Source organism: Mustela putorius, unplaced genomic scaffold (genome assembly GCF_011764305.1).
Source record: "Mustela putorius furo isolate JIRA1106 unplaced genomic scaffold, ASM1176430v1.1 tig00001433_pilon_pilon_pilon, whole genome shotgun sequence".
In the NCBI taxonomy this organism is placed as follows: domain Eukaryota; kingdom Metazoa; phylum Chordata; class Mammalia; order Carnivora; family Mustelidae; genus Mustela; species Mustela putorius.
In genome coordinates, this window is record NW_025421741.1 from 1273781 (window position 1) to 1292712 (window position 18932).

At 60.5% G+C, this 18932-nt stretch overlaps 1 protein-coding gene across 3 annotated transcripts in view; it reads left to right on the forward strand.

Moving 5' to 3' along the window:
- The window catches only part of LOC101687336 (splicing factor SWAP), a 66995-nt gene extending 58040 nt beyond the window's left edge, over nucleotides 1–8955 (forward strand). For 2 of the 3 annotated variants that reach the window (XM_004779559.3, XM_004779560.3), the window contains exons 16-18: nucleotides 7203–7367; nucleotides 8340–8412; nucleotides 8622–8955. In XM_004779559.3, coding sequence (XP_004779616.2) covers nucleotides 7203–7367; nucleotides 8340–8412; nucleotides 8622–8687 — 304 coding nt within the window. In that variant the 3' untranslated portion in view covers nucleotides 8688–8955. Of the gene's footprint in view, nucleotides 1–7202; nucleotides 7368–8339; nucleotides 8413–8621 lie in introns of those variants that run through there. The other variant, XM_045087640.1, reaches the window with a different exon arrangement.
- Nucleotides 8956–18932: the final 9977 nt, after the last annotated feature.

An 18932-nucleotide genomic window follows, 5' to 3' on the forward strand; every position in this document is an offset into this window, starting at 1 on the left:
CCCTTGAACCCAGCAGTCACCGCTCCCCTGCAGCCTTGCACGCAGAGCGGGGTGACGCTGCTTCTTTTCCTTGGGGGCAGGAGGCCCGTTCACCCCCCGAGTTGAAGGATCATCTCTACAAGCTGATCTCGGAGTGCCCCCGTCGCTGACTTCTTGTTTCATAATTTTCTTGGTTTATTAGATAGTTTTACACTCACCGTTGAAAACAGTGCAGGCAGCGTGCGTGTGCGCGTGTCAGCCCGACTGAGCAGGATCAGCATGGTTCCATCGGCCGCCTCTCCTTCCCTCCCGACCTCTCCTGCCCCTGCCTGTGTGTCCCGTACTTGGACTTGCCTTACTGCGTGACCGTGGCTGGGTTCGTGGGAGACATTTTGGCAGGAGCACCACAAGAGTGACATGTCACTTCCTTTGTGTCACACCAGCTGCCTGTCCCATTGTCCGTGACGCTGCAGCCCCACACAGGTCATCAGGCGATGGCACCGAGATGCCACGCAAACACCCCACTGGCCTTAGCGTTCACGGACACAAAACTGGTTCACACACTGGTCACGGCCAAGTGGTGCCTTTCAGATTCTGTCTTCTTCTCTACAGAAGACACACGCCCCTCGCTTTTGTGTCATTGTGGACTTCGGGTTTGGGGTTTTGCGTTTTTGTCGGTGCTACGCGAATCCATCACCAGTGTTGCTCTGACAGCAACGTCCGCCCCACATGTGGTCCCATGGTTCTTGAAGCACTTTGTTGCTTTTTGGCCCCAAATATTCCAGGCCTTGTCAGTGCTTTCCCTGCCCCAGCATGGGGGTCCGCTGTTTGTCCAAGGATCCTTGGTTCCTTGTACTGAGCTTTTGAAGATCAAATTCTACTCTTTTTTTAAAGAGTAGAATCTGTGCGAATGGCCACATCGTACCACGGCACACCTCGCAGGGTCCCCGTCCTCTTATTAGATGGAATAGTACGCGGTTGCTCGGGCTGGTTGGCCATGGACCGCTTTCGCTTAGCGCCGCACCGGGCACATCCGTGAGCATCGAGTGACACCCGCTGTGGCAGGCTCTTACACGCTGCGTGTTGCCCGTCCACAGTAGACTTCGTCAGCGAAGGCTGTGTGTCTTCATTCCCTGGGGCAGGATTGCAAAGGAAAGGGAATTAAAAGCCAGGAGAGGACATAAGGCAGAACCTTAAAACTGCTTGAAGAGGGGCGCCTGGGTGGCTCAGTGGGTTGAGACTCTACCTTCGGATCAGGTCATGATCTAAGGTCTTGGGGTCAAACCCCGCATCGGGCTCCCTGCTCCTCAGGGAGCCTGCTTCCTCCTCTCTCTCTGCCTGCCTCTCTGCCTGCTTGTGATCTCTGTCTGTTAAATAAAGAAAGAAAGAAAATCTTCAAAAAAAAAAAAAGATTCTCTCTCTCCCTCTGCCCTGCCCCAACTTGTGTGTACGCTCTCTCATGTTCTCTTTCTCTCAAAAAAACTAAGTAGAAGGGGCACCTGCATGGCTCAGTTAAGCCTCTGCCTTCAGCTCAGGTCACGATCTCAGGGTTCTGGGGTCCAGTCTCCGCGGGGAGCCTGTGTCTCCCCCTGCCGGCTCTGCCTGCCGCTCCCCCACCTTGTGCTCTCTCGCTCGCTTGCTCTGACACATGGAAGAAGACAAAATAGTAAGAAGAAGAAATAAAATACTTGAAGCAACACTGAGAGAACTGGGGACAGGCAGACAACCAGACCGTGCAGACACGGAAACCGTACACAGCCGCTCGCTACCTCGTCCACTGTGCTGTTGCAGGAGGCTCTGGCAGTCCCCGGAGACTCAGGTGGCGCAGACTATGTTCCCTTACCGTGTGGCAGCAAGTCTAAAAATCTATAAAAAGATACCTGGAAAATCCCCAAATATTGGCAATTTAATACATTTTTAAATTACCCGTAGGTCAAAGACAAAATCACGAGGGAAAAAAGAAAATATTTTTGGGGCGCCTGGGTGGCTCAGTGGGTTAAAGCCTCTGCCTTCAGCTCAGGTCATGATCCCAGGGTCCTGAGATCGAGCCCCACATCGGGGGGTCTCTGCTCACAGGAGCCTGCTTCCCCCTCTCTCACTGCCTGCCTCTCTGCCTACTTGTGATCTCTGTGTGCCAAATACATAAATAAAAACTTAAAAAACAATAAATAAAGAAATCAGGAAAATAGAAAAATGTATATCTTAAAATTTGTGTGGAACAAAAGAACCTGATTAGTCAAAGCAATCAGAAAAAAACAAAACGAAACAAAGTTGGTGGCATCACAATTCCAGACTTCAAGCTCTATTACAAAGCTGTCATCACATGGGGCGCCGGGGTGGCTCAGTGGGTTAAAGCCTCTGCCTTCGGCTCAGGTCGTGATCTCGGGGTCCTGGGATCGAGCCCCGCATCGGGCTCTCTGCTCAGCAGGGAGCCTGCTTCCTCCTCTCTCTCTACCTGCGTCTCTGCCTACTTGTGATCTCTATCAAATAAATAAATAAAATCTTAAAAAAAAAAAAAAAAGCTGTCATCATCGAGACGGCATGGTGCTGGCCCAAAAACAGACACACAGATCCATGGAACAGAACAGAGAGCCCAGAAATGGACCCTCAACTCTATGGTCAACTAATCTCCAACAAAGCAGGAAGGAATGTCCAGTGGTGCTGGGAACACGGGACAGCTACGTGCAGAAGAATGAAACTGGACCATTTGCTTACACCACACACAAGAACAGACTCAAAATGGATGAAAGACGTCAGTGTGAGACAGGAAGCCATCTAAATCCCAGAGGAGAACACAGGCAGCAACCTCTGACCTCAGCCGCAGCAACATCTTCCTAGAAACATCACCAAAGGCAAGGGCAGCAAAGGCAAAAACGAACTACTGGGACTTCATCAAGATCAAAAGCTTCTGCACAGCAAAGGAAACAGTTGACAAAGCCAAAGACAGCCGACAGAATGGGAGAAGATATTTGCAAATGACGTATCAGGAAAAGGGCCAGTATCCAAAATCTGTCAAGAACTGATATAATTCGGGGCGCCTGGGTGGCTCAGTGGGTTAAGCCGCTGCCTTCGGCTCAGGTCATGATCTCGGAGTCCTGGGATCGAGTCCCGCATCGGGCTCTCTGCTCAGCAGAGAGCCTGCTTCCCTCTCTCTCTCTGCCTGCCTCTCCATCTACTTGTGATTTCTCTCTGTCAAATAAATAAATAAAATCTTTAAAAAAAAAAAAAAAAAAGAACTGATATAATTCAACACCTTCCTCCCCCCCAAAAAAATAATCCAATTTAAAACTGGGCAGAAGGTTACCATGGGGCTTGGTGAAGCATCTGACTCTTGATCTCAGCTCAGGTCTTAATGTCTTGACCTCAAGGTCATGAGTTCAAGCATCATCAGAACCACAGTGAGGTCGCACCTCACACCTGTCACAGTGGCCGAAACTAACACGACAGGAAACAAATGGCGAGGATGCGGAGAAAGGGGAACCGTCCTGCACTAGTGGGAACGCGCGGGTGCGGCCACTCTGGAAACCAGCATTGAGGGTCCTCAAGGTGTTAAATAGAGAAAAAATTACAAGCCGGGCCATCTCATTATTGGGTATTTACCCAGAGAACATTAAAATCCTGACCGGAGGCGACGCGGGCACCCGTATTTATTGCAGCAGTATTTGCACTCGCTGAACGAGAAGCAGCTCCCGCCGGCCGATGCGTGGATGAAGGGGGCGCGGCCTGTACTGGGGAATGTCGCACGGCACAGCCGGGAGAGAGCAGTGAACTCCTGCCATTTGCAGTGACATGGGTGGGGCTACAGGGTGTTGTGCTGAGCGACATAAGTCAGAGCAAGAGGACTGCCACAGGATTTTATTCGTCTGTGGAATTGCAGAAACGAGCAGACCCACAGTGCAGAGAACAAGCGGGACGCCGCCGCCGGGGCCCAGGAGGTCATGGGCTGGAGGCGTCCTGGGGACAGAAGGCCCAGCACAGGGAGTCCGGTCAGAGTTGTTGGTGACAGAGGGCGGCTGCACGTGGGAGCACAGTGTCACACACTCGCGTGGGGGCTGAAAACCAGCGTAACACTGTGTGTCGTCTGTACGTGGCCTCTTCTAAGGAGAGGAGTGGAGAGAGTAGGAAACAGACTAACGGTAAAACTGAATAATGGTTCTTTGGAAATGGTCAAGGGGTGCCTGGGTGGCTCAGTGGGTTAAGTCCCTGCCTTCGGCTCAGGTCATGATCTCAGGGTCCCGCATCGGGCTCTCTGCTCGGCGGGGAGCCTGCTTCCTCCTCTCTCTGCCTCTCTGCCTACTTGTGATCTCTGTCTGTCAAGTAAATAAATAAATCTTTTTTAAGAAAAGAAAGTGGTCAAAAACCAATGTCTTCCTTTAGGTAGATCAAGAGTGAAAGAGCCGACAGACGTTAAAAGAAGAATATGGAAATTTGTTTCTAGTTATTTTGGCAACTTGGGTGAAATGGACGAATTCCTGAAAGATACGAGTGACCGCGCTGTCACCAGAAGAAATAAAAATTCTAAATAACCACGTCTGCCAAAGAATTTATGTACCATTTAAAACCACCGGACTCCAGGCCCAGATGGTTTCCGTCGTTAAATTCTAACAAGTGTTCAAGGGCGAGGAGAGACCAGTTTATAGACCATCTTGAAAGAACACGGGAACACTTGGCAGCTTACAGTGCGAGGCTCCGTGGCCGGCGGGCGTGTCGGGAGGGGCGTGCACATGTGCAGAGGGGCGTGTGTGTTCACAGACCAAAATGCTCAGGGACAGAGGTGGAGAGACCTACGGGGCATCTGCAGTCTGCACCCAGCAGCGTAGTGCAAGGAGATGCGTCCTGACCGAGTGGGTCTGTCTGAGGACTGCCAGGTTCGTTACGGCCCACCGGCGACCCTGGTAAGTCACTGTTCAGAGTCAGGGAGGAAAGTCCGAGCATGTCCCGGCAGAGGCAGGAGAGCTGTGGGACACACGCTTCACCGTTCACTAAAACGAAAACAAGGAGGGGCTCCTGGGGGGCTCAGATGGTTAAGCATCTGCCTTCAACTCTGGTCATGATCCCGGAGGCCTGAGATCGAGCCCTGCTTCGGGCTCCCTGCTCAGTGGGAGCCTGCTTCTCCCTCCTGCTTGTGCTCTCTGCTGCTATCTGTGTCACTGTTTCTCCCTCAAATAAATAAATAAAATCTCTTTTAAAAAAAAAGAAAAGACAGAAAACAAGGAGACACAGCCCTGAGCAAAGGGAGTCGGAGGAAGCCTCTGGCCGGGATGGGGGCGTGCTGGCCGCCCCCAGGACCAGCAGCCGGCCGCAGCCGGCCGCCGAGACAGCGGGGAACACGGCGGAAAGGCAGGAGGACTGGAAAGGAAGTGTTTCCTTCTGCGATCCAGCCTGGAACGGGGGGGAAGGTGACCATAGCCATACCCACATCGACTTCTCTATACCGAAGGCTGCCAACATCTTCGAGAAATCTAAGAACCGGAAGTACACAGAGAGCCCGTGATTGTGGATGGAAGGTCGGTGTCCCTCAGGTTTCTTCTCCCTGAACTGACCTGTCCACACCGTGCCGCCCCGGCAGGACTGCGCGGGTCGACGGGACGCTCGTGTGCACAGGGGGACCTGGAGTGGGCGCCGCGGTCTCCCAGAAGGGCAGGCTTGGGGGGCGCTCCCTGCCCGCTCCCGGGGAGGCCGCGAGCTGAAGCCCTGAAGCAGCAGGGACACCAGCGAGTCGGGACGAGCACTGTGCCCTGGACCTCGCTCCCGCAGGCACACAGCTGAGCTCGGGGAGGGCCCGGCGCTCCCGGAAGGGTCTCCGCCAGCCGAGAAGCCCGCCCGGAGGGAGGAATGCTCGCGGCGTGTGTCTCTGCCAAGGGCCCGTGTCCGTTAGAAGCAACCTAACCAAGGAGCCGGTGGTGACCAGAGTTCATGAAACAGTCCACGGACGCGGCCGAGCGTGCTGGCCTCGTTCGGGTTCGGTGCGGGGCCGCAGCAGGGACCGGCGAGGGGGTCATAGGGCTCCGGGAGCAGCGGGCCGCTTCCCAGGACACCGACCGAGCCCTGGCCCCACTGCCCCGCGGTCCTTCCCACCGCTCAGCCTCCAGGAGCATTTGTCCTCGGGAGGACCTGATCTGTCATTGCCACAGTGGGCAGCAGTGCACACATCTGTGCCCGGGAGAGAGCACAGTCGTGGCAACAGGTCGCACGCTCCTCGGCGCGCCCGAGTGTCCAACGGCTTCCTCAGTGTGCACGCGTGCCTCTGCGCAGGAGCCCGGGGGGAGCCTGGGGGCAGCGCGCACGGGCATGTGGACAGGCCGTGGGGTCCCCAGGTGGGGAAGGGTCCGGGAGCCGCTGTGCCTTTCAGAGGCGCCGAGCAGAGTGGGCCTTGTGGGCTGGCCCTGGACTCGAGCTCGTGAAGACACGCGGGTGCCTACCATCAGGAGTCCCATCACCCACACGTGGGCCCGTGGGAGGGTCTCACGACGGCACTGACCGCACATAGACTGTCCAGCAAGTACTCGGTCGCCTCTCAGTCACTTGTCTGTCACGTGTGCGGGGGCACAGTTTCCAAACAGCAGTGACCATCGTTTCCGGAGGAAGCAGGCCAAGAGCAAGGCGGCCCGGTACCCGTCTGGCCTCCCGTGTATGTTCTTTTCCCTCCTGAAATGTCCTCTGGGGAGTCACGGGAGGGTCACGGGGCAGTGTGTGCACTGGAGCTTTGCCGGCTGGGGCGTGGGGAGCAGGCTGTGTCTGCAAGGGGACGAGGGACGGAGGGCCCTGGGGGGGGATGTGGGCTGAATCAGCTGCTGGGTGAGCAGGGACGGGCCCTGCAGTCCCAGGAGCGCAGGGCAGGGCGCAGGAGCGGCTGTCCGCGCGGCCCCGGCTGGGACCCTCCCCATGTCGCGCGAGGAGTGGTCCTCGAGTCTGCCTATGGGCAGGCGGCGTGAACGGCACTTGGTGACTCTTCTTCAGTTTTTTAAATGCAGATAAAGTGCTGACCGTGTTTCAAACCCCATAGGCCTCTTGAAATGGGGGACAGGCCTCCTACTGGGGAGGGAGAAGGGCTTCCTTCCTTCCGTGTGTGTGACTTGCTGCTTCTGTCGGTTGCGAGCTAAGTAAAACGTGCACAGCTTTCAAAAGGAGTTAGCCGACCCCACCAGCTGGCCCCGGGAAGACGCTCGAAACCGCTCCTCCGGAGTCTGCTGTGTCTTGGTCTGAAGCCACTTTCCTTGCAGAAGCCCCCACGAGAAGAAGAAGAAGAGGCGCTCGCGGTCCCGGACCGAGTCCAAGGCTGGGTCCCAGTCGGCATCCCCGAGCAAGCAGGCCACACGTCGGCACACGGCCCACTCGGCCAGCATCTCTCCCGTGGAGAGTCGGGGCTCCAGCCAGGAGCGCTCCAGGTAAGCCCACCCTGAGCCCAGCCCGGGCTCCCCGCACGCGGCTGCTCGGAACTGGGCTCAGGCCTCGGGAGTGGCAGTGCCCGGGGTGGGCCGGCCGCCCCCCCCCCAGGTGCTGGCTAGAGGCCTCCCCACTGTCTGATCCGCTGGGAAATGGTGCCTGGTGTGACCACAGCTGTTCTGAAAACACCGACAATGGCGCCTTTGTCCTCAGCAAGGGCCGCCTGGGGCGGGCGTGGCCCCAGCTGCAGAGCCCGGCGTGATCCCAGCGACGGCAGGCGTGGGGGTCGGTGGTGAGCGGGACCCAGCCCAGTCACCCCACTCACCCCAGGCCACAGGAGTCGGGTTGAACACCAGAGTCCACAGCTGACGTCACGGGAGCAGCCTGCCGGTGGCACGGGTGTATGTGTCCTCGATGCCGTGGCCGTCAGGAAGCATCTGCTAGATGCCCCTGCTGCCCGCCCACCCAGAGCTGGGCAGGGGCTCCGGAGCCGGTGGCTTGGGAGCGGGGCTCTGTCATTGTTGGTTACGGACCCACTGCCTGCGTCCATGTGGGTCGCGGGCCCCGAAACCAGAGACCGGGTTCGTAGGTAGCAGGCCTACAGCCAGCTCCCAGGGTGGGTCGTGACCTGAGACGTGGCTCTGCAGGTGCAGGTTGAAGTGTGTGTGGCGGCCACTGAGGCCAGAGTCGGGCACATGACCTGGAGCGCATACCCCACGGGGTCGCCAGCCCGAGCGCCTCCAGCTTCCGGCACTTCTGTCCTGTTCCCGTCGTCACTACCTGCGGCTCACAGGGTGTTCACGGGAGATGCTCTCGGAATTAGGCTGCAGTTTACAAAAAATTTCAAACATCTGTAACGTGAAACATGAACGCAGAATACGTATTTGTAACATTGGCATCTTTAAACACGCTAGTAACAGTGAGTGACAGCACGTCCGTTTTTCAAGTCTGTGATCTCTCTCTGTTCACATTAGGGGAGTTTCTCAGGAAAAAGATGGCCAGATCTCCTCGGCAATTGTCTCCTCCGTGCAGAGCAAAATAACTCAGGTAAAGTGGCACCCCCTTCTCTGGGAGGCTGGCTTTCCCTCGGCACCCCCATCTCGCCCCCACCGGTGGGCCCTGACTGACGCTGGAGGGCTGTGGCGTCCCCAACCAGGCCGTCCCACCGACGGGTTTGTGGGGCGCTTCTGTACCCACCGTCCACATGCTGGGTCTGAGCGGGAAGCCACAGGGACCCCGTGCATTTCTCCGTGCAGGATCTCATGGCCAAAGTGAGGGCGATGCTTGCCGCTTCCAAGAACATGCAGACCAGTGCCTCCTGAGACACGGGCATCGCGCCGACCCAGTGCCCGGGCTGCGGGGGCTGGAGAGCCAGGACGCTTCCGCGCGCACAGACCCATCCCACGCCATCCGCATTCTCCCCCAGGACCCCCCTGGGCAGTTGGTGGTTTTTGTAAATTAATTTTTGATGACATTTTCAGTTTAAGATTTTTGACCAGCAGTCTCTTACCTGTATATTTGTAAATAATATCATGTTTCTGTGAAAATGTATTATCAAATAAAATGGGAGGAAAACACCTTTTCTAGCTAGCGACTGTGGCGCGGTTTCTTCCGTGTTTGGCTGTGAGTGCGGTTTCACCATTTGTCATCTGTCCCGGGTCTCCTGTCGGGTCCTGACACAGGCGGCGGCCTGGCGGCGATGGGCGGACACATCCCAGCCCGGGCGGCAGGAGGAGCAGGCGCCTGCAGTCCCTCCTGAGCCGCCCCCACGTCCTCTGCGGAGACCACGCGTCTTCACCCGAGCCCTGCGCAGCTCAGCCCCCCGGTTCCTGGCGCTGGGCAGGCATCCCCCTCGGGCAGGAAAGTGCAGACTCGCTGCCTCGCCCAGAGTCTCAGGCACTGTGGGTGCCAGCAGGCCGGGTCACGTGGGAGGCACTGTTCCTGGTCTGATTTTAGTGAAAACACCAAACACAAAGGCTTACCGGCAGTGGCCCGAGGTTCGGAGTCGTGTTGCCGCGGTCTGCTGCCCATGCGTGCGCCTCACCCTGCGGCCCAGTCCCCGGGGTTCCGCCTGCTTCCCCAGAGCTCCTTCTGCCCCAGGTGGTCGGGAGGGGCTGGCAGCGGGTCTTTGGGGGCCCCCAGCCTGGGGGACGGGTGCAGAGCAGAGGAGGAAGCCCCCACTCAGGGGGTGGTCCATCCAGATGTGTGCGCCCACTGGCCCGCGTCTGGACACGCACCGCTCAGCCTCACATACTGCTCTGGGCTCCATCTTCTGAGCCTTCCAGATGCACCACGGTGGCTCACAGGGACCACCCGCCCCTGCCCCATCCTGTCTCACCAGTCCTGCTGCTGTCCCCCACGGGAATGCGCCAGGAGTCAGCCTGCGGCCTGCCGGCGGCTTGACCTGCAGAGCGGGTCCCTGGCTGTGCGAGGACGGTCGCAGCTCTGAGTTCGATGGGAACGCGCGCTGCCCGGAAGGCTCTTCCCCAACCTGTGTGCCCTTGTGCTCCCTCCCCAGGGCGGTGTGGCCTCAGACGCTGTCTGACGTGTCATTTCTTCATCAGGGGTGACGTGGAGGAGCTTCTCTCAGAAACATCCACTTAACGTTTTCTTCTGCCGAGCAGGCCCTGTGCCTGGGCCGCCCGTCGCTCAGCGTCTGCCTGCATCCCGGCGCTGCAAGTGTCCCGCTGAGTCCTTTCTGCGCCGTTTATTTAAATAATTTTTTTCTGATTTGTCCCTTGTTTTCGGTTGCAGGTCCCCTGTTTCTGTGCAGACATCCGCTGTTTGTTTTCCTCGTGGCCTCGGGCAGGCCCATGCTTTGTTCCCCGTTCCTTGTCCACAGGCGCCCCTTTACAGGGGCCGCGTTCTTCCCCTTGAAGGAGCCGGAAGCGAGTGTGGATGGGGAGGGAGCCGCTGGGGCCCGCACAGCAGGACAGCCGCGGCGCTCAGTGTGGGCCCCGTGTCCCCAGGGGTGCCCGCGGTCGGACCCCATCTGACCCTGTGTGTGGGAGCGCCACGGGAATACCCTGGCTTTGCGTAGACGCTAGCAGCGTGCCCCAGAGAGCCCACCTGACAGGCACGAGCCGTGGGGATTGTGCTTGGGGGCAGCCACACAAGGGGACATGCGGAGAGCCCCCCCCCACAGGCCTCCTGGCCCCTCCCAGGTCCCCTGCTGAGCCTCCCCGGTGTGTTGGCTGCAGGGCGGGTCCCGGGACAGGGGCTGTGTGGTGGGACGCATCTGACAATCTGCCACCGCTGAGCCCGCGTGCCAGCTCCAGGCGGTCGTGCTCTGTGGGACGGGAGAGGTAGCCACAGCACCCCTGCCTCCCGGTCTGTGCCCCCCGCCCAACACACTGCCTTCCTGCTCCAGCGGGACGGCTTCCACGCAGTCCGCCCGGAGGACACTGCCATCGGCGTTGGGTCAAGAGTTTTTTCCATTTAGAAAGATTGTCTCATGATGAATTTGCGGTATTTTTACTGGATTTTTAAAAATACTTGATTTATTTATTTGACAGATCACAAGCAGGCAGAGAGGCAGGCAGAGAGAGAGGGGGAAGCAGGCTCCCCGCTGAGCAGAGAGCCCGATGCGGGACTCGATCCCAGGACCCTGAGATCATGACCTGAGCCGAAGGCAGAGGCTCAACCCACTGAGCCACCCAGGCGCCCTTTACTGGATTTATTTTCAAGGCTCTTAAAAATGGGCCAGTAAAATTGTTCTCCAAAACCTCCTGCTGCCTGTTTGCGGCACGGCCCGATGCTCCGGCAGATTTCCGGAACAGTCCGGAGCTGCTAGGAAGGCCCCTGACGGAGCGAAGGCCCCTGAGCTGCGCGGGGCCGGCGGGCGGTGGGAAGGCGGTGGGAAGGACCCGGAACACGGGTGCTCCAGCAGGCGCTTTCCAGCAACACTGGGGGGTTGGCGTGAGCGACCCATTCACCCTGGTGCACCCTCCCCGTGCCCCTGCACAGACACGGGCAGACCTGCTCTTGGCTGCCCGGACCCTCCTGTGGCCGTCCTCACACCCGAGGGGGCGCGTCACCCGCCGGCGTCCTCTCCGGCTGGGGTGAACGTTGCCTCAGAGCGATTTTGTATCTGACCGTGAACCTCTCCCGTGGTGTCTTCTTAATGAACGTTGCGGCACAGCTGTCGACGCGCGTGAGAGCGAGGGCCACCCAGCACAGCGCTCTGCGGTGGGCCTGACCCAGCGTGGCCCGTGCATTGCGACGTGGGGGCTGGAGTGGGCCGCAGCCTGCAGATCCCCTTCCCTTCTGCCCGCCCCCCACCGGCGGCATCTTCAGTCCTGGGGCTCGAGCCCAGTGCCGCAGGACCTCCCGCAAGCGACCCCGAGCGCCCCAGTGGCTCCTGGGGCCCAGGGGACGGGCAGCCGTGCGAGCCCACGGATCCCGGGAGCGGCAGCCCTTCTTGGGCTTTTCCAAGGGTCAGGATCCAAGCTCTGGCCCAGGCTTCCAGGGGGCGCGGCACAGCACAGCCCGCAGGCGGGAGCGGGCGAAACCCGTGGGGACAGGCCAGCGCCCCCAGGACATTGGGCGCTGCTGTCCAAAGAAGGTGGGAAGGACACAGGCTTCCAAGAACCAGCGGTTCAGCCCCGCCATCCAAGACACCAGAAGGTCTCCACGAGCTGCTCAGCCTTCACAGGACGTGCCGGGCGGACGGCCGACACCGTCTTTCTGCCTTAAGCAGTGCGTGAGGTTGGCGTCAGGTGGGCTGTGCAGAGAAGGCGGGCGAGGGGGCGTCTCTGAGGCGCTGACACCCGGACGGCGACCTGCTAGAGGTAACGCGGCCCGGTCCGCAGGGGTCCGGGGCGCTGCGGGGTTCTGGGCTGCTGGTGCAAAGGTCCTGAGGTAGGAATGTGCCTGAGTGACAGGGAGAAGCAGAAGGGCGGGGGGTCCAGCTAGTTTAGGGGAGAGGGTGGGGATGAGGAGCCTGGCCAGGATCCGCAGACCCTACGAGGAGCTGCGATCTGTCTCCTGAGTGCAAGGGGACGCCCCTGACAGGTGAGGCAGAGGGCCCCACCCCTGCTCACGTACGGAAGGCAGCCCTGACTGCGACTAAGCAGGGCAGGGTGTGTGCAGGGGCAGGTAGGGGGTGTGACAGTATCCAGGCCACCGTCCCAAACCGCAGGACCCCACTGTCTCAGCTCTGGGGTTTGAGGTCCTCATGCGGGCTACACGGTGGCTCCCACTGGGTGCTCTGGGGGAGATGCCCCCGTGGCTGCTCCCTCTGCTCACCCTTCTCAGGACACAGTCCTGCACTCGGGACTCCCCCCCCCCCCCCCCCACGCCGGGGAAGCCGGACGGTCCCCTCTTGGGATCCTTAAGTGTGCTTCGGTCTGCAGCGCCCTTTTCCCAGATCAGCTCACGTTCGCAGGTTGGGGCGGACGTAAATCTGGGGGAACACCATTTGCCACACTTCAGGGGCTCAAACCCCGAGACCCCAGAGTAGTTGCTGTCGCTCCCAGGAGCACTGGGCTGAGCAGGGTGTGGGGAGAGAGTCGCCCCGCGCCGCCGTGCTCCTCCAGGCGCCAGTTAGGAAGCGCCTGTCGCGTGGGCCTTGTCTCCAGGCCCCTAGACGACACCCCCAGACCCATCTCCCTGGTCCCCAGATGACAACCCCCGAGCCCGTCTCCCCACCAGCACGGTATTCACTGGACGCTCGTCCTGTCGCGTGCCCTCAGTGGAACAGCGGTGATCTGTGTCGCCCACAGCTGGAAACCAAAGGCGCACCCTAAAGCAGCGTGTCCTGGCTGGCCGCAGCACTCTTGCTTCTGGAAGCCGTTCGACATCCCCGCGCCACTCAGACCTGGCGGCCCACGGAAACTTGGCTTTTTTGCGGCTCCCCAAGGTGCAGCTCATGCAGCGGGGTCCTGAGTGCAGGGGTCACGGGACAGGGACATGCATCTCTGGGGCTTGGAGCCGCCCTGACTACTCCTTCCCTGGGGGCTAGCGCACCTGCATGCCGCCCCCCCCCCCGCTGTTGGATTCCAGAACATTCCACCTCCCCCAGAAGAGCAGTCGCTCCCCACCCCTCCCCCAACCTCTGCTGACCCGTCTGTCGGCTGTGGACATGTCACATTGGCCCCACCCATGGTGGGTGCACCCCCTCCCGGGGGTCCATCCACAGGCCGGTGCTGTTTGCGCTCTGCGGGCCTGAACGACCAGCAGAGACCCTCCCGCTCTGTAGCTCCGCGGTTCTTTTTAAATTGGGGGACGTCTCGGTTCCCCCCAGCGGAGGGTGGCCGCAAGGACCCACCCAGTGGGGTCCAGGCCGTGCGGAGGAGAGTTCGGCCTGATGCAAAGAGGGACTGCGGAGCTCCTGGGGGACACGGCCTCGGCACAGGGACCAGCCCCGGGGCAGAGGTGTGGCAGGGCATGAGGAGCGGGCTGCGTCTCCAACGGGGACCCTGACTCCCACGGCCACCTCACCTGAGCCCTCTACGCCGGACCCCACTCCCTGACCTCATACCCGCCCTCTGGGCTGAACCGGCCCCCACTCCGACCCCTGTACCACGGCATGTGACTGCGTGCGCAGGGGGACAGGTGACATGCGGTCCCCCAGGCCGGCCCACAGGACTGAGTCCCCGCGGAGAGAAGAGCAGGACGCAGACACGCACCGCACCGGGGCAGGATCCCTGAGGACGGGGAGCCAGGACAGTGCCTGCAGCCCTGGGGGGTGCCGGGGAGAGGCCAGCCCACCGCTGGGGACGGAAGCTGTGCGGCGCCTGGACGGGGGCCCTGCACCTCCGGACAGTGGGAAGCACACACACAAATAGTGGCCGGTGAGGTCGTCCCCAGGGCGGCGGCGCACGGAGCTGCTCTCACGCGCCCGGGCTCTGCGCCGGAGCCGGAGCAAAGGTGGGGGTGGAGGGGCTGGGACCGCCCTGGTCCCGGCCAACCCTGTCCCCTCCCCCTGCCCCTCCCCGCCCCTCCCCCACTCGCCCTCTCGTTCTCCTCCCCTCCCCCCCTTCCCCCTCCCCCTCCTCTCCTCTTCCTGCGCTCTTTTCCCCCTCGGCCTCCCCCTTCCTCCCTCTCGCTTCTCCCCTCCCCTGCTCCCCCTCCCCTCTCTCCCTCCCCGCAACCCCTGCCAGGAAATGTCTCGCTTGAGTGGGCAGAGGGACCCAGCAAAGCCGGCCCCGGAGTCATCACAGGAGTCCGCGGCCCATCTGCTCGGGAAAGCGGCCACAAAGGCGCGCTCTGTCGGGAGCGAGGGCAGGGCCTCCCTGGGACGGGAGTCACAGTTTCAGGACCTATTTTGATTTTTTTTTTTTAAGGTCTATTTATTGGGACGCCTGGGTGGCTCAATCAGTTGGGCGTCTGCCTTCGGCTCAGGTCATGATCCCCGGGATTCGGGGGTGAGCCCCGCGTCCAGCCCCGCCTGGAGTCTCCCCCTCGGTTTCCTGCCCCTCCCCCACTCGCTCCTTCCCTCCCCCCCCTCCCTCCCTCCCTCCCTCCCTTTCTCCTGGGCTGTCTCTCTCTCAAAGAAATGAAATCTTTAAAAGAAAAAAAAATCTATTAAATAGAAGGTGCATGCCAGTGCGTGCTTGCGCGAGAGCGGCTGGCGTAGGGGGTGCAGAGGGAGAGCGGAAATCGGGGGTCCACGCCTAACCGACGGAGCCCCCCACGCGCCCCTTAAGGACATGTTTTAACGTCGCCTCCCCCTCTGATCCCACTGCCCGGCCTCCTCCCCCTTGGCTCCTCTGACACAGAGGCTGCCCCAGGGCCTGGGCACGGGCTGTCCTGCCTCAGCTGAGCGACCATCCATGTCCTGTCGCTGTCCTGCCCGTCCCCACTGCCACCCTGTCCAACAAGTAAGGGTTCGCGTGGCCACCGTGGCACCGAGCACACGCTCACTGCTCACTGGTATAGACACAGTCGGGCTCTCACGGCCCCGAGGCCAGCAGACGGAGCTAGCTCAGCTTTGCCGGAGTGGAAGCAGGTGCCCGAGGGGCTCCGGGGCTACTGGCCGTCAGGGACGCTCACATCCCCAGCTGCTGGCTCACCCCGGCCACTGCTTCCTTTGTCCCGTGACCTGCTGCCTCCTGTAAGGCCACTGGTCATGACACTGGGCCACCAGACCCTCCAGGACAGTCGGGGTTCATCACGGGGTTTGCAGCCGATTTGGCCACATGAGGGACATGAGGGACCGCGCTCTGGGGTCCTGGGGGTTGGGACAGGGCATCTGTGTTCCGCACTTTGCCTGTGTGATTCGTGTCCCCACACAAGGGCAGGGCCTCAAGGCCCGAGCCCCAGCGTCCTGCTAGAGTGACGGCAGGGGTCCGGCATAAGGGCGCCACCTCCCCGGGAAGCCCCGGTCTTGGAGGAGGGCCCCTCCTTGAGTAAGTCTGCCTTTTGCATCCAACACACGTAGTTAACACTTCTCTTGTTCTCACTTTACTGATTTTCAGTTACACAAGCAAACCAGAAATAGCTGCTCCCGGTAGGAGGGTAAAGCAGGCTGAGAAGCTAAAGGCCTTGCCCCGCCCCCAGCCGTGTGCCCGGACGAAGAACCCGCCTGGGGTGTTAGGAACGGGCAGGGCAAAAGGAGCCCCTGAGAGGCAGCATCCCTGGAGGGGGCAGGTCACATGCGAGGGCCTGGGGCATCTCCCAGCGCCACTCCTGGGCCTGACACTCCGGGCCCCGGGCCGAGAGTGGCAGGGGCAGCGCCCAGTGGAGGACATGGGTAGAACGCGGGCCTGAGGCTGCTCCCTGCCCTCCTGCCTGGAGTCCTCACCGCACGCTGGAGTGGGTTCTCTCCAGAACTTTCCCTCTCACACACACCGAGCCCAGGAAAGCTGCAGCCTCCATCCGTCCAGCTCAGCAAGCCCCAGGGCTGTCCCTCCTTGCAGGACGCGGGCGGTGGGGGCAGCCCTGAACCAGTCGTGTGGCCCAGAGACGGTAGGGAGGGATGGGGCCATTCTGGCTTCTATGCTCCAGGCGGGGCGGCTGGGGTCTGCATCCCAAACCCCTGGGCGGACAGGGCCCAAAGGGAATTTTCTCAAGGAAATTGGAGATGCTGACACCAGAGAAAGGGAGACGGATGGCAGACGAGGCTGCACAAGAGCTGGGAAGGATTATATCCTTATATGTGCTTGTTGTTTTGTGGGGTTTTTTCCGACTTCTTTTCCCACACTTGGTTTTTTTTCACTCAACGAGGTGTGTGGGTGGCCCCGCTGGGGCACCCCATCTAGTCCTTTCTTTCTGACTTCCAGGTAGTTCTGTCTTCTGGGTGTGTCTGTCCCGGGCACCTCCTGGGTCTTAGAAGAGGCGCCTGTTTCTCTCGCGGGATACACCCCCGCGCCAGCCATCACAGATCTCAGGGCAATGCCCTCAGCCACGTCCTGGGCCACAGCCGGCACAAGCGACCCAACACGCTGTCCTGCGTTAGTGGGTCAGCCCTGCGTGGACATGCGGGCAGCTTCTGACGGCGAACTAGTACGTCCTGCCTTCGCCTTCCCGTGCAAAGATGGGAGTGTTTCTCTAGGGCAGACACCAAGAATGCTAGCCAGAGAAAATGTACTTTTTAAATTTTAATAGCTGTTCCCTGATGGCCTTCCAGTAAGTCTGTACCCCAGCCCCACCCCCATGGCCCCAAAGCCTCCACTTCCCACACCCTGGGTGCACAATGATCTATCACTTTTCCAACATCACCCATCCGACAGTGAAAAGTGGCTGTTCATCGGTGCTTGGATTCTGTTCATGTTCAAACGCCAGAATTCAGTGGCAGCCTCAAAGAGGGAGCAGCAGCTGGGGTGGCGTGGCCCCCGCCATGAAGTGACACCCCCCCCCAAGTGTGTCCTAGCCCAGCTTCCTCAGATCTCGCCGAGGTCGCCAGCCACCGTCTAAACCCCCCTAAGGTCCACACTTATGTTTGTGCTCCTGAGGCCACGGTCACAGCTACCTCTCCTCGCACCAACTGGAATGAGCCCCCACCCCGCCCCAGCATCCTGCTCCAGACCCTCAAATGCAGGAAGAACCCTTACACAGCGGTAGACTGCTCCCGCCTCCCTTTCTGAGCTCCTTGATCCAGCCCTGCCTGCCATCCATCTTCCTTAATCTGACTGCAGCACCTCCAGTTTCCTTAGGAAACCCCCTCCTTCCCATGGGCTACACAGGCAGGTCAGCTCATTTCCATCACCCGGCCACATGGCTGACTCAGGGACAAACACAATCCACATCATCCGTGAGGGATGGCCCTGGGTCTGTGGCTTGTGGGTCTGTGTGGCTGGGCTTACACCATGGCAAGGATGTTGGCTGAAGCTGCCTGGCATCATCTTGGCTGCCGTTCAGAGAAACCTTGCCCGAGAATGAAGCCAATGCAGAAATGGAGGGAGGAGCTGAGTTCTGATCTGGCCCCTGTGCAACCTGATTCAGCCTTGCCTGCCCTCCGTGTGCTCCGGGCTGTCCCAGCCAAATAAACCCCTAAATTTTCTTTCCTTGACTAGAACCAGTTTGAGCTGGTCTCTGCCACTGGCAATCAGGTTGTCCCGATGCACATGAGCAAAATTTGGGGATGTGCCGGTGAAGGGTCAGTGTGTGCGAGGCTGGCTGCCCGTCTGCAAGGGGTCTCAGTCCATCAGTACAGAGCTGTTCCGAAGCAGGTGCAGAGTCTCCTCGCTCCGAAAGGGGCCACTGAGGCTCTAAGAGTAACCGGGAGGGAGGGTGAGGTGGGGTTCTGCCTGGAAATCAGCCCTCGCCACACTCCCCAGACTGGGGGATGGGGATCCAGCGGAAGTGCCTGGACCTCAGGTTCCCTCACCTAGGGCCTCAATTTGACAGCAGCAGCGGGGACCAGAGGGTGAAGGGGCCGTGGCTGGGAAGCCGTTGTAGACCAGCAGGATGAGAAATCTCATGGGGACGTTTGCATCTGAACTCTGAATCTTGCAGCATCCCCCCCGCCCTGCAAATCACTTAATTTCTCTGGACCTCAGTTTCCTTGTCTGAAACATGGGAATAACCGTTCCCATCACACGGGGTGCCGTGAGAAGCCAATGAGATGATAAAGGCGCCCGGCTGGACATGGCCCCGCGCAGTCTGAGCTCCAGTAAACGTCAGCATTCCCATCCTCCCCCTAGCCCAGACCCCAGGAGACTCGCGCTCCGACAGCGCCCCGCCCCGCCCCCATGGTCGCCCCCTCCCAGCAGTCACCCCTTTCTTTCGCGGCTCAAGGGCTCCACCAGGCGTCTGCAGGGCGTGCTGCGACTGCCGCTTGGGGTGCCCAACCGTGACTGCGAATCCGGGCTCCGGGTCTGGGTCCGGGTCCGCGGAGCGGGCGGGTGGGCGGGGAGACCGGGTCAGCCCCCGGGGGGCGCCCCGTCCGCGCACCGCCCGCAGCCCCGAGACCGTCTAGGGACACTCGGAAATCTCCTGCCTTCCGGCCGCTGCAGCCCCAGTCCCCGGTGCACGCGCGAGGCATGGGGCGCGGGTGGGGTCCGAGCACCAGCGCGGGACGCGGGGCCTTTAAGGCGGTGGGCGGGGCGAACGCTACCGGTGGTTATTAGCATATATTAGCATGCCCCGCCCCGCCGCTGGGAGGCGGTGCACCGGGCTCGGGC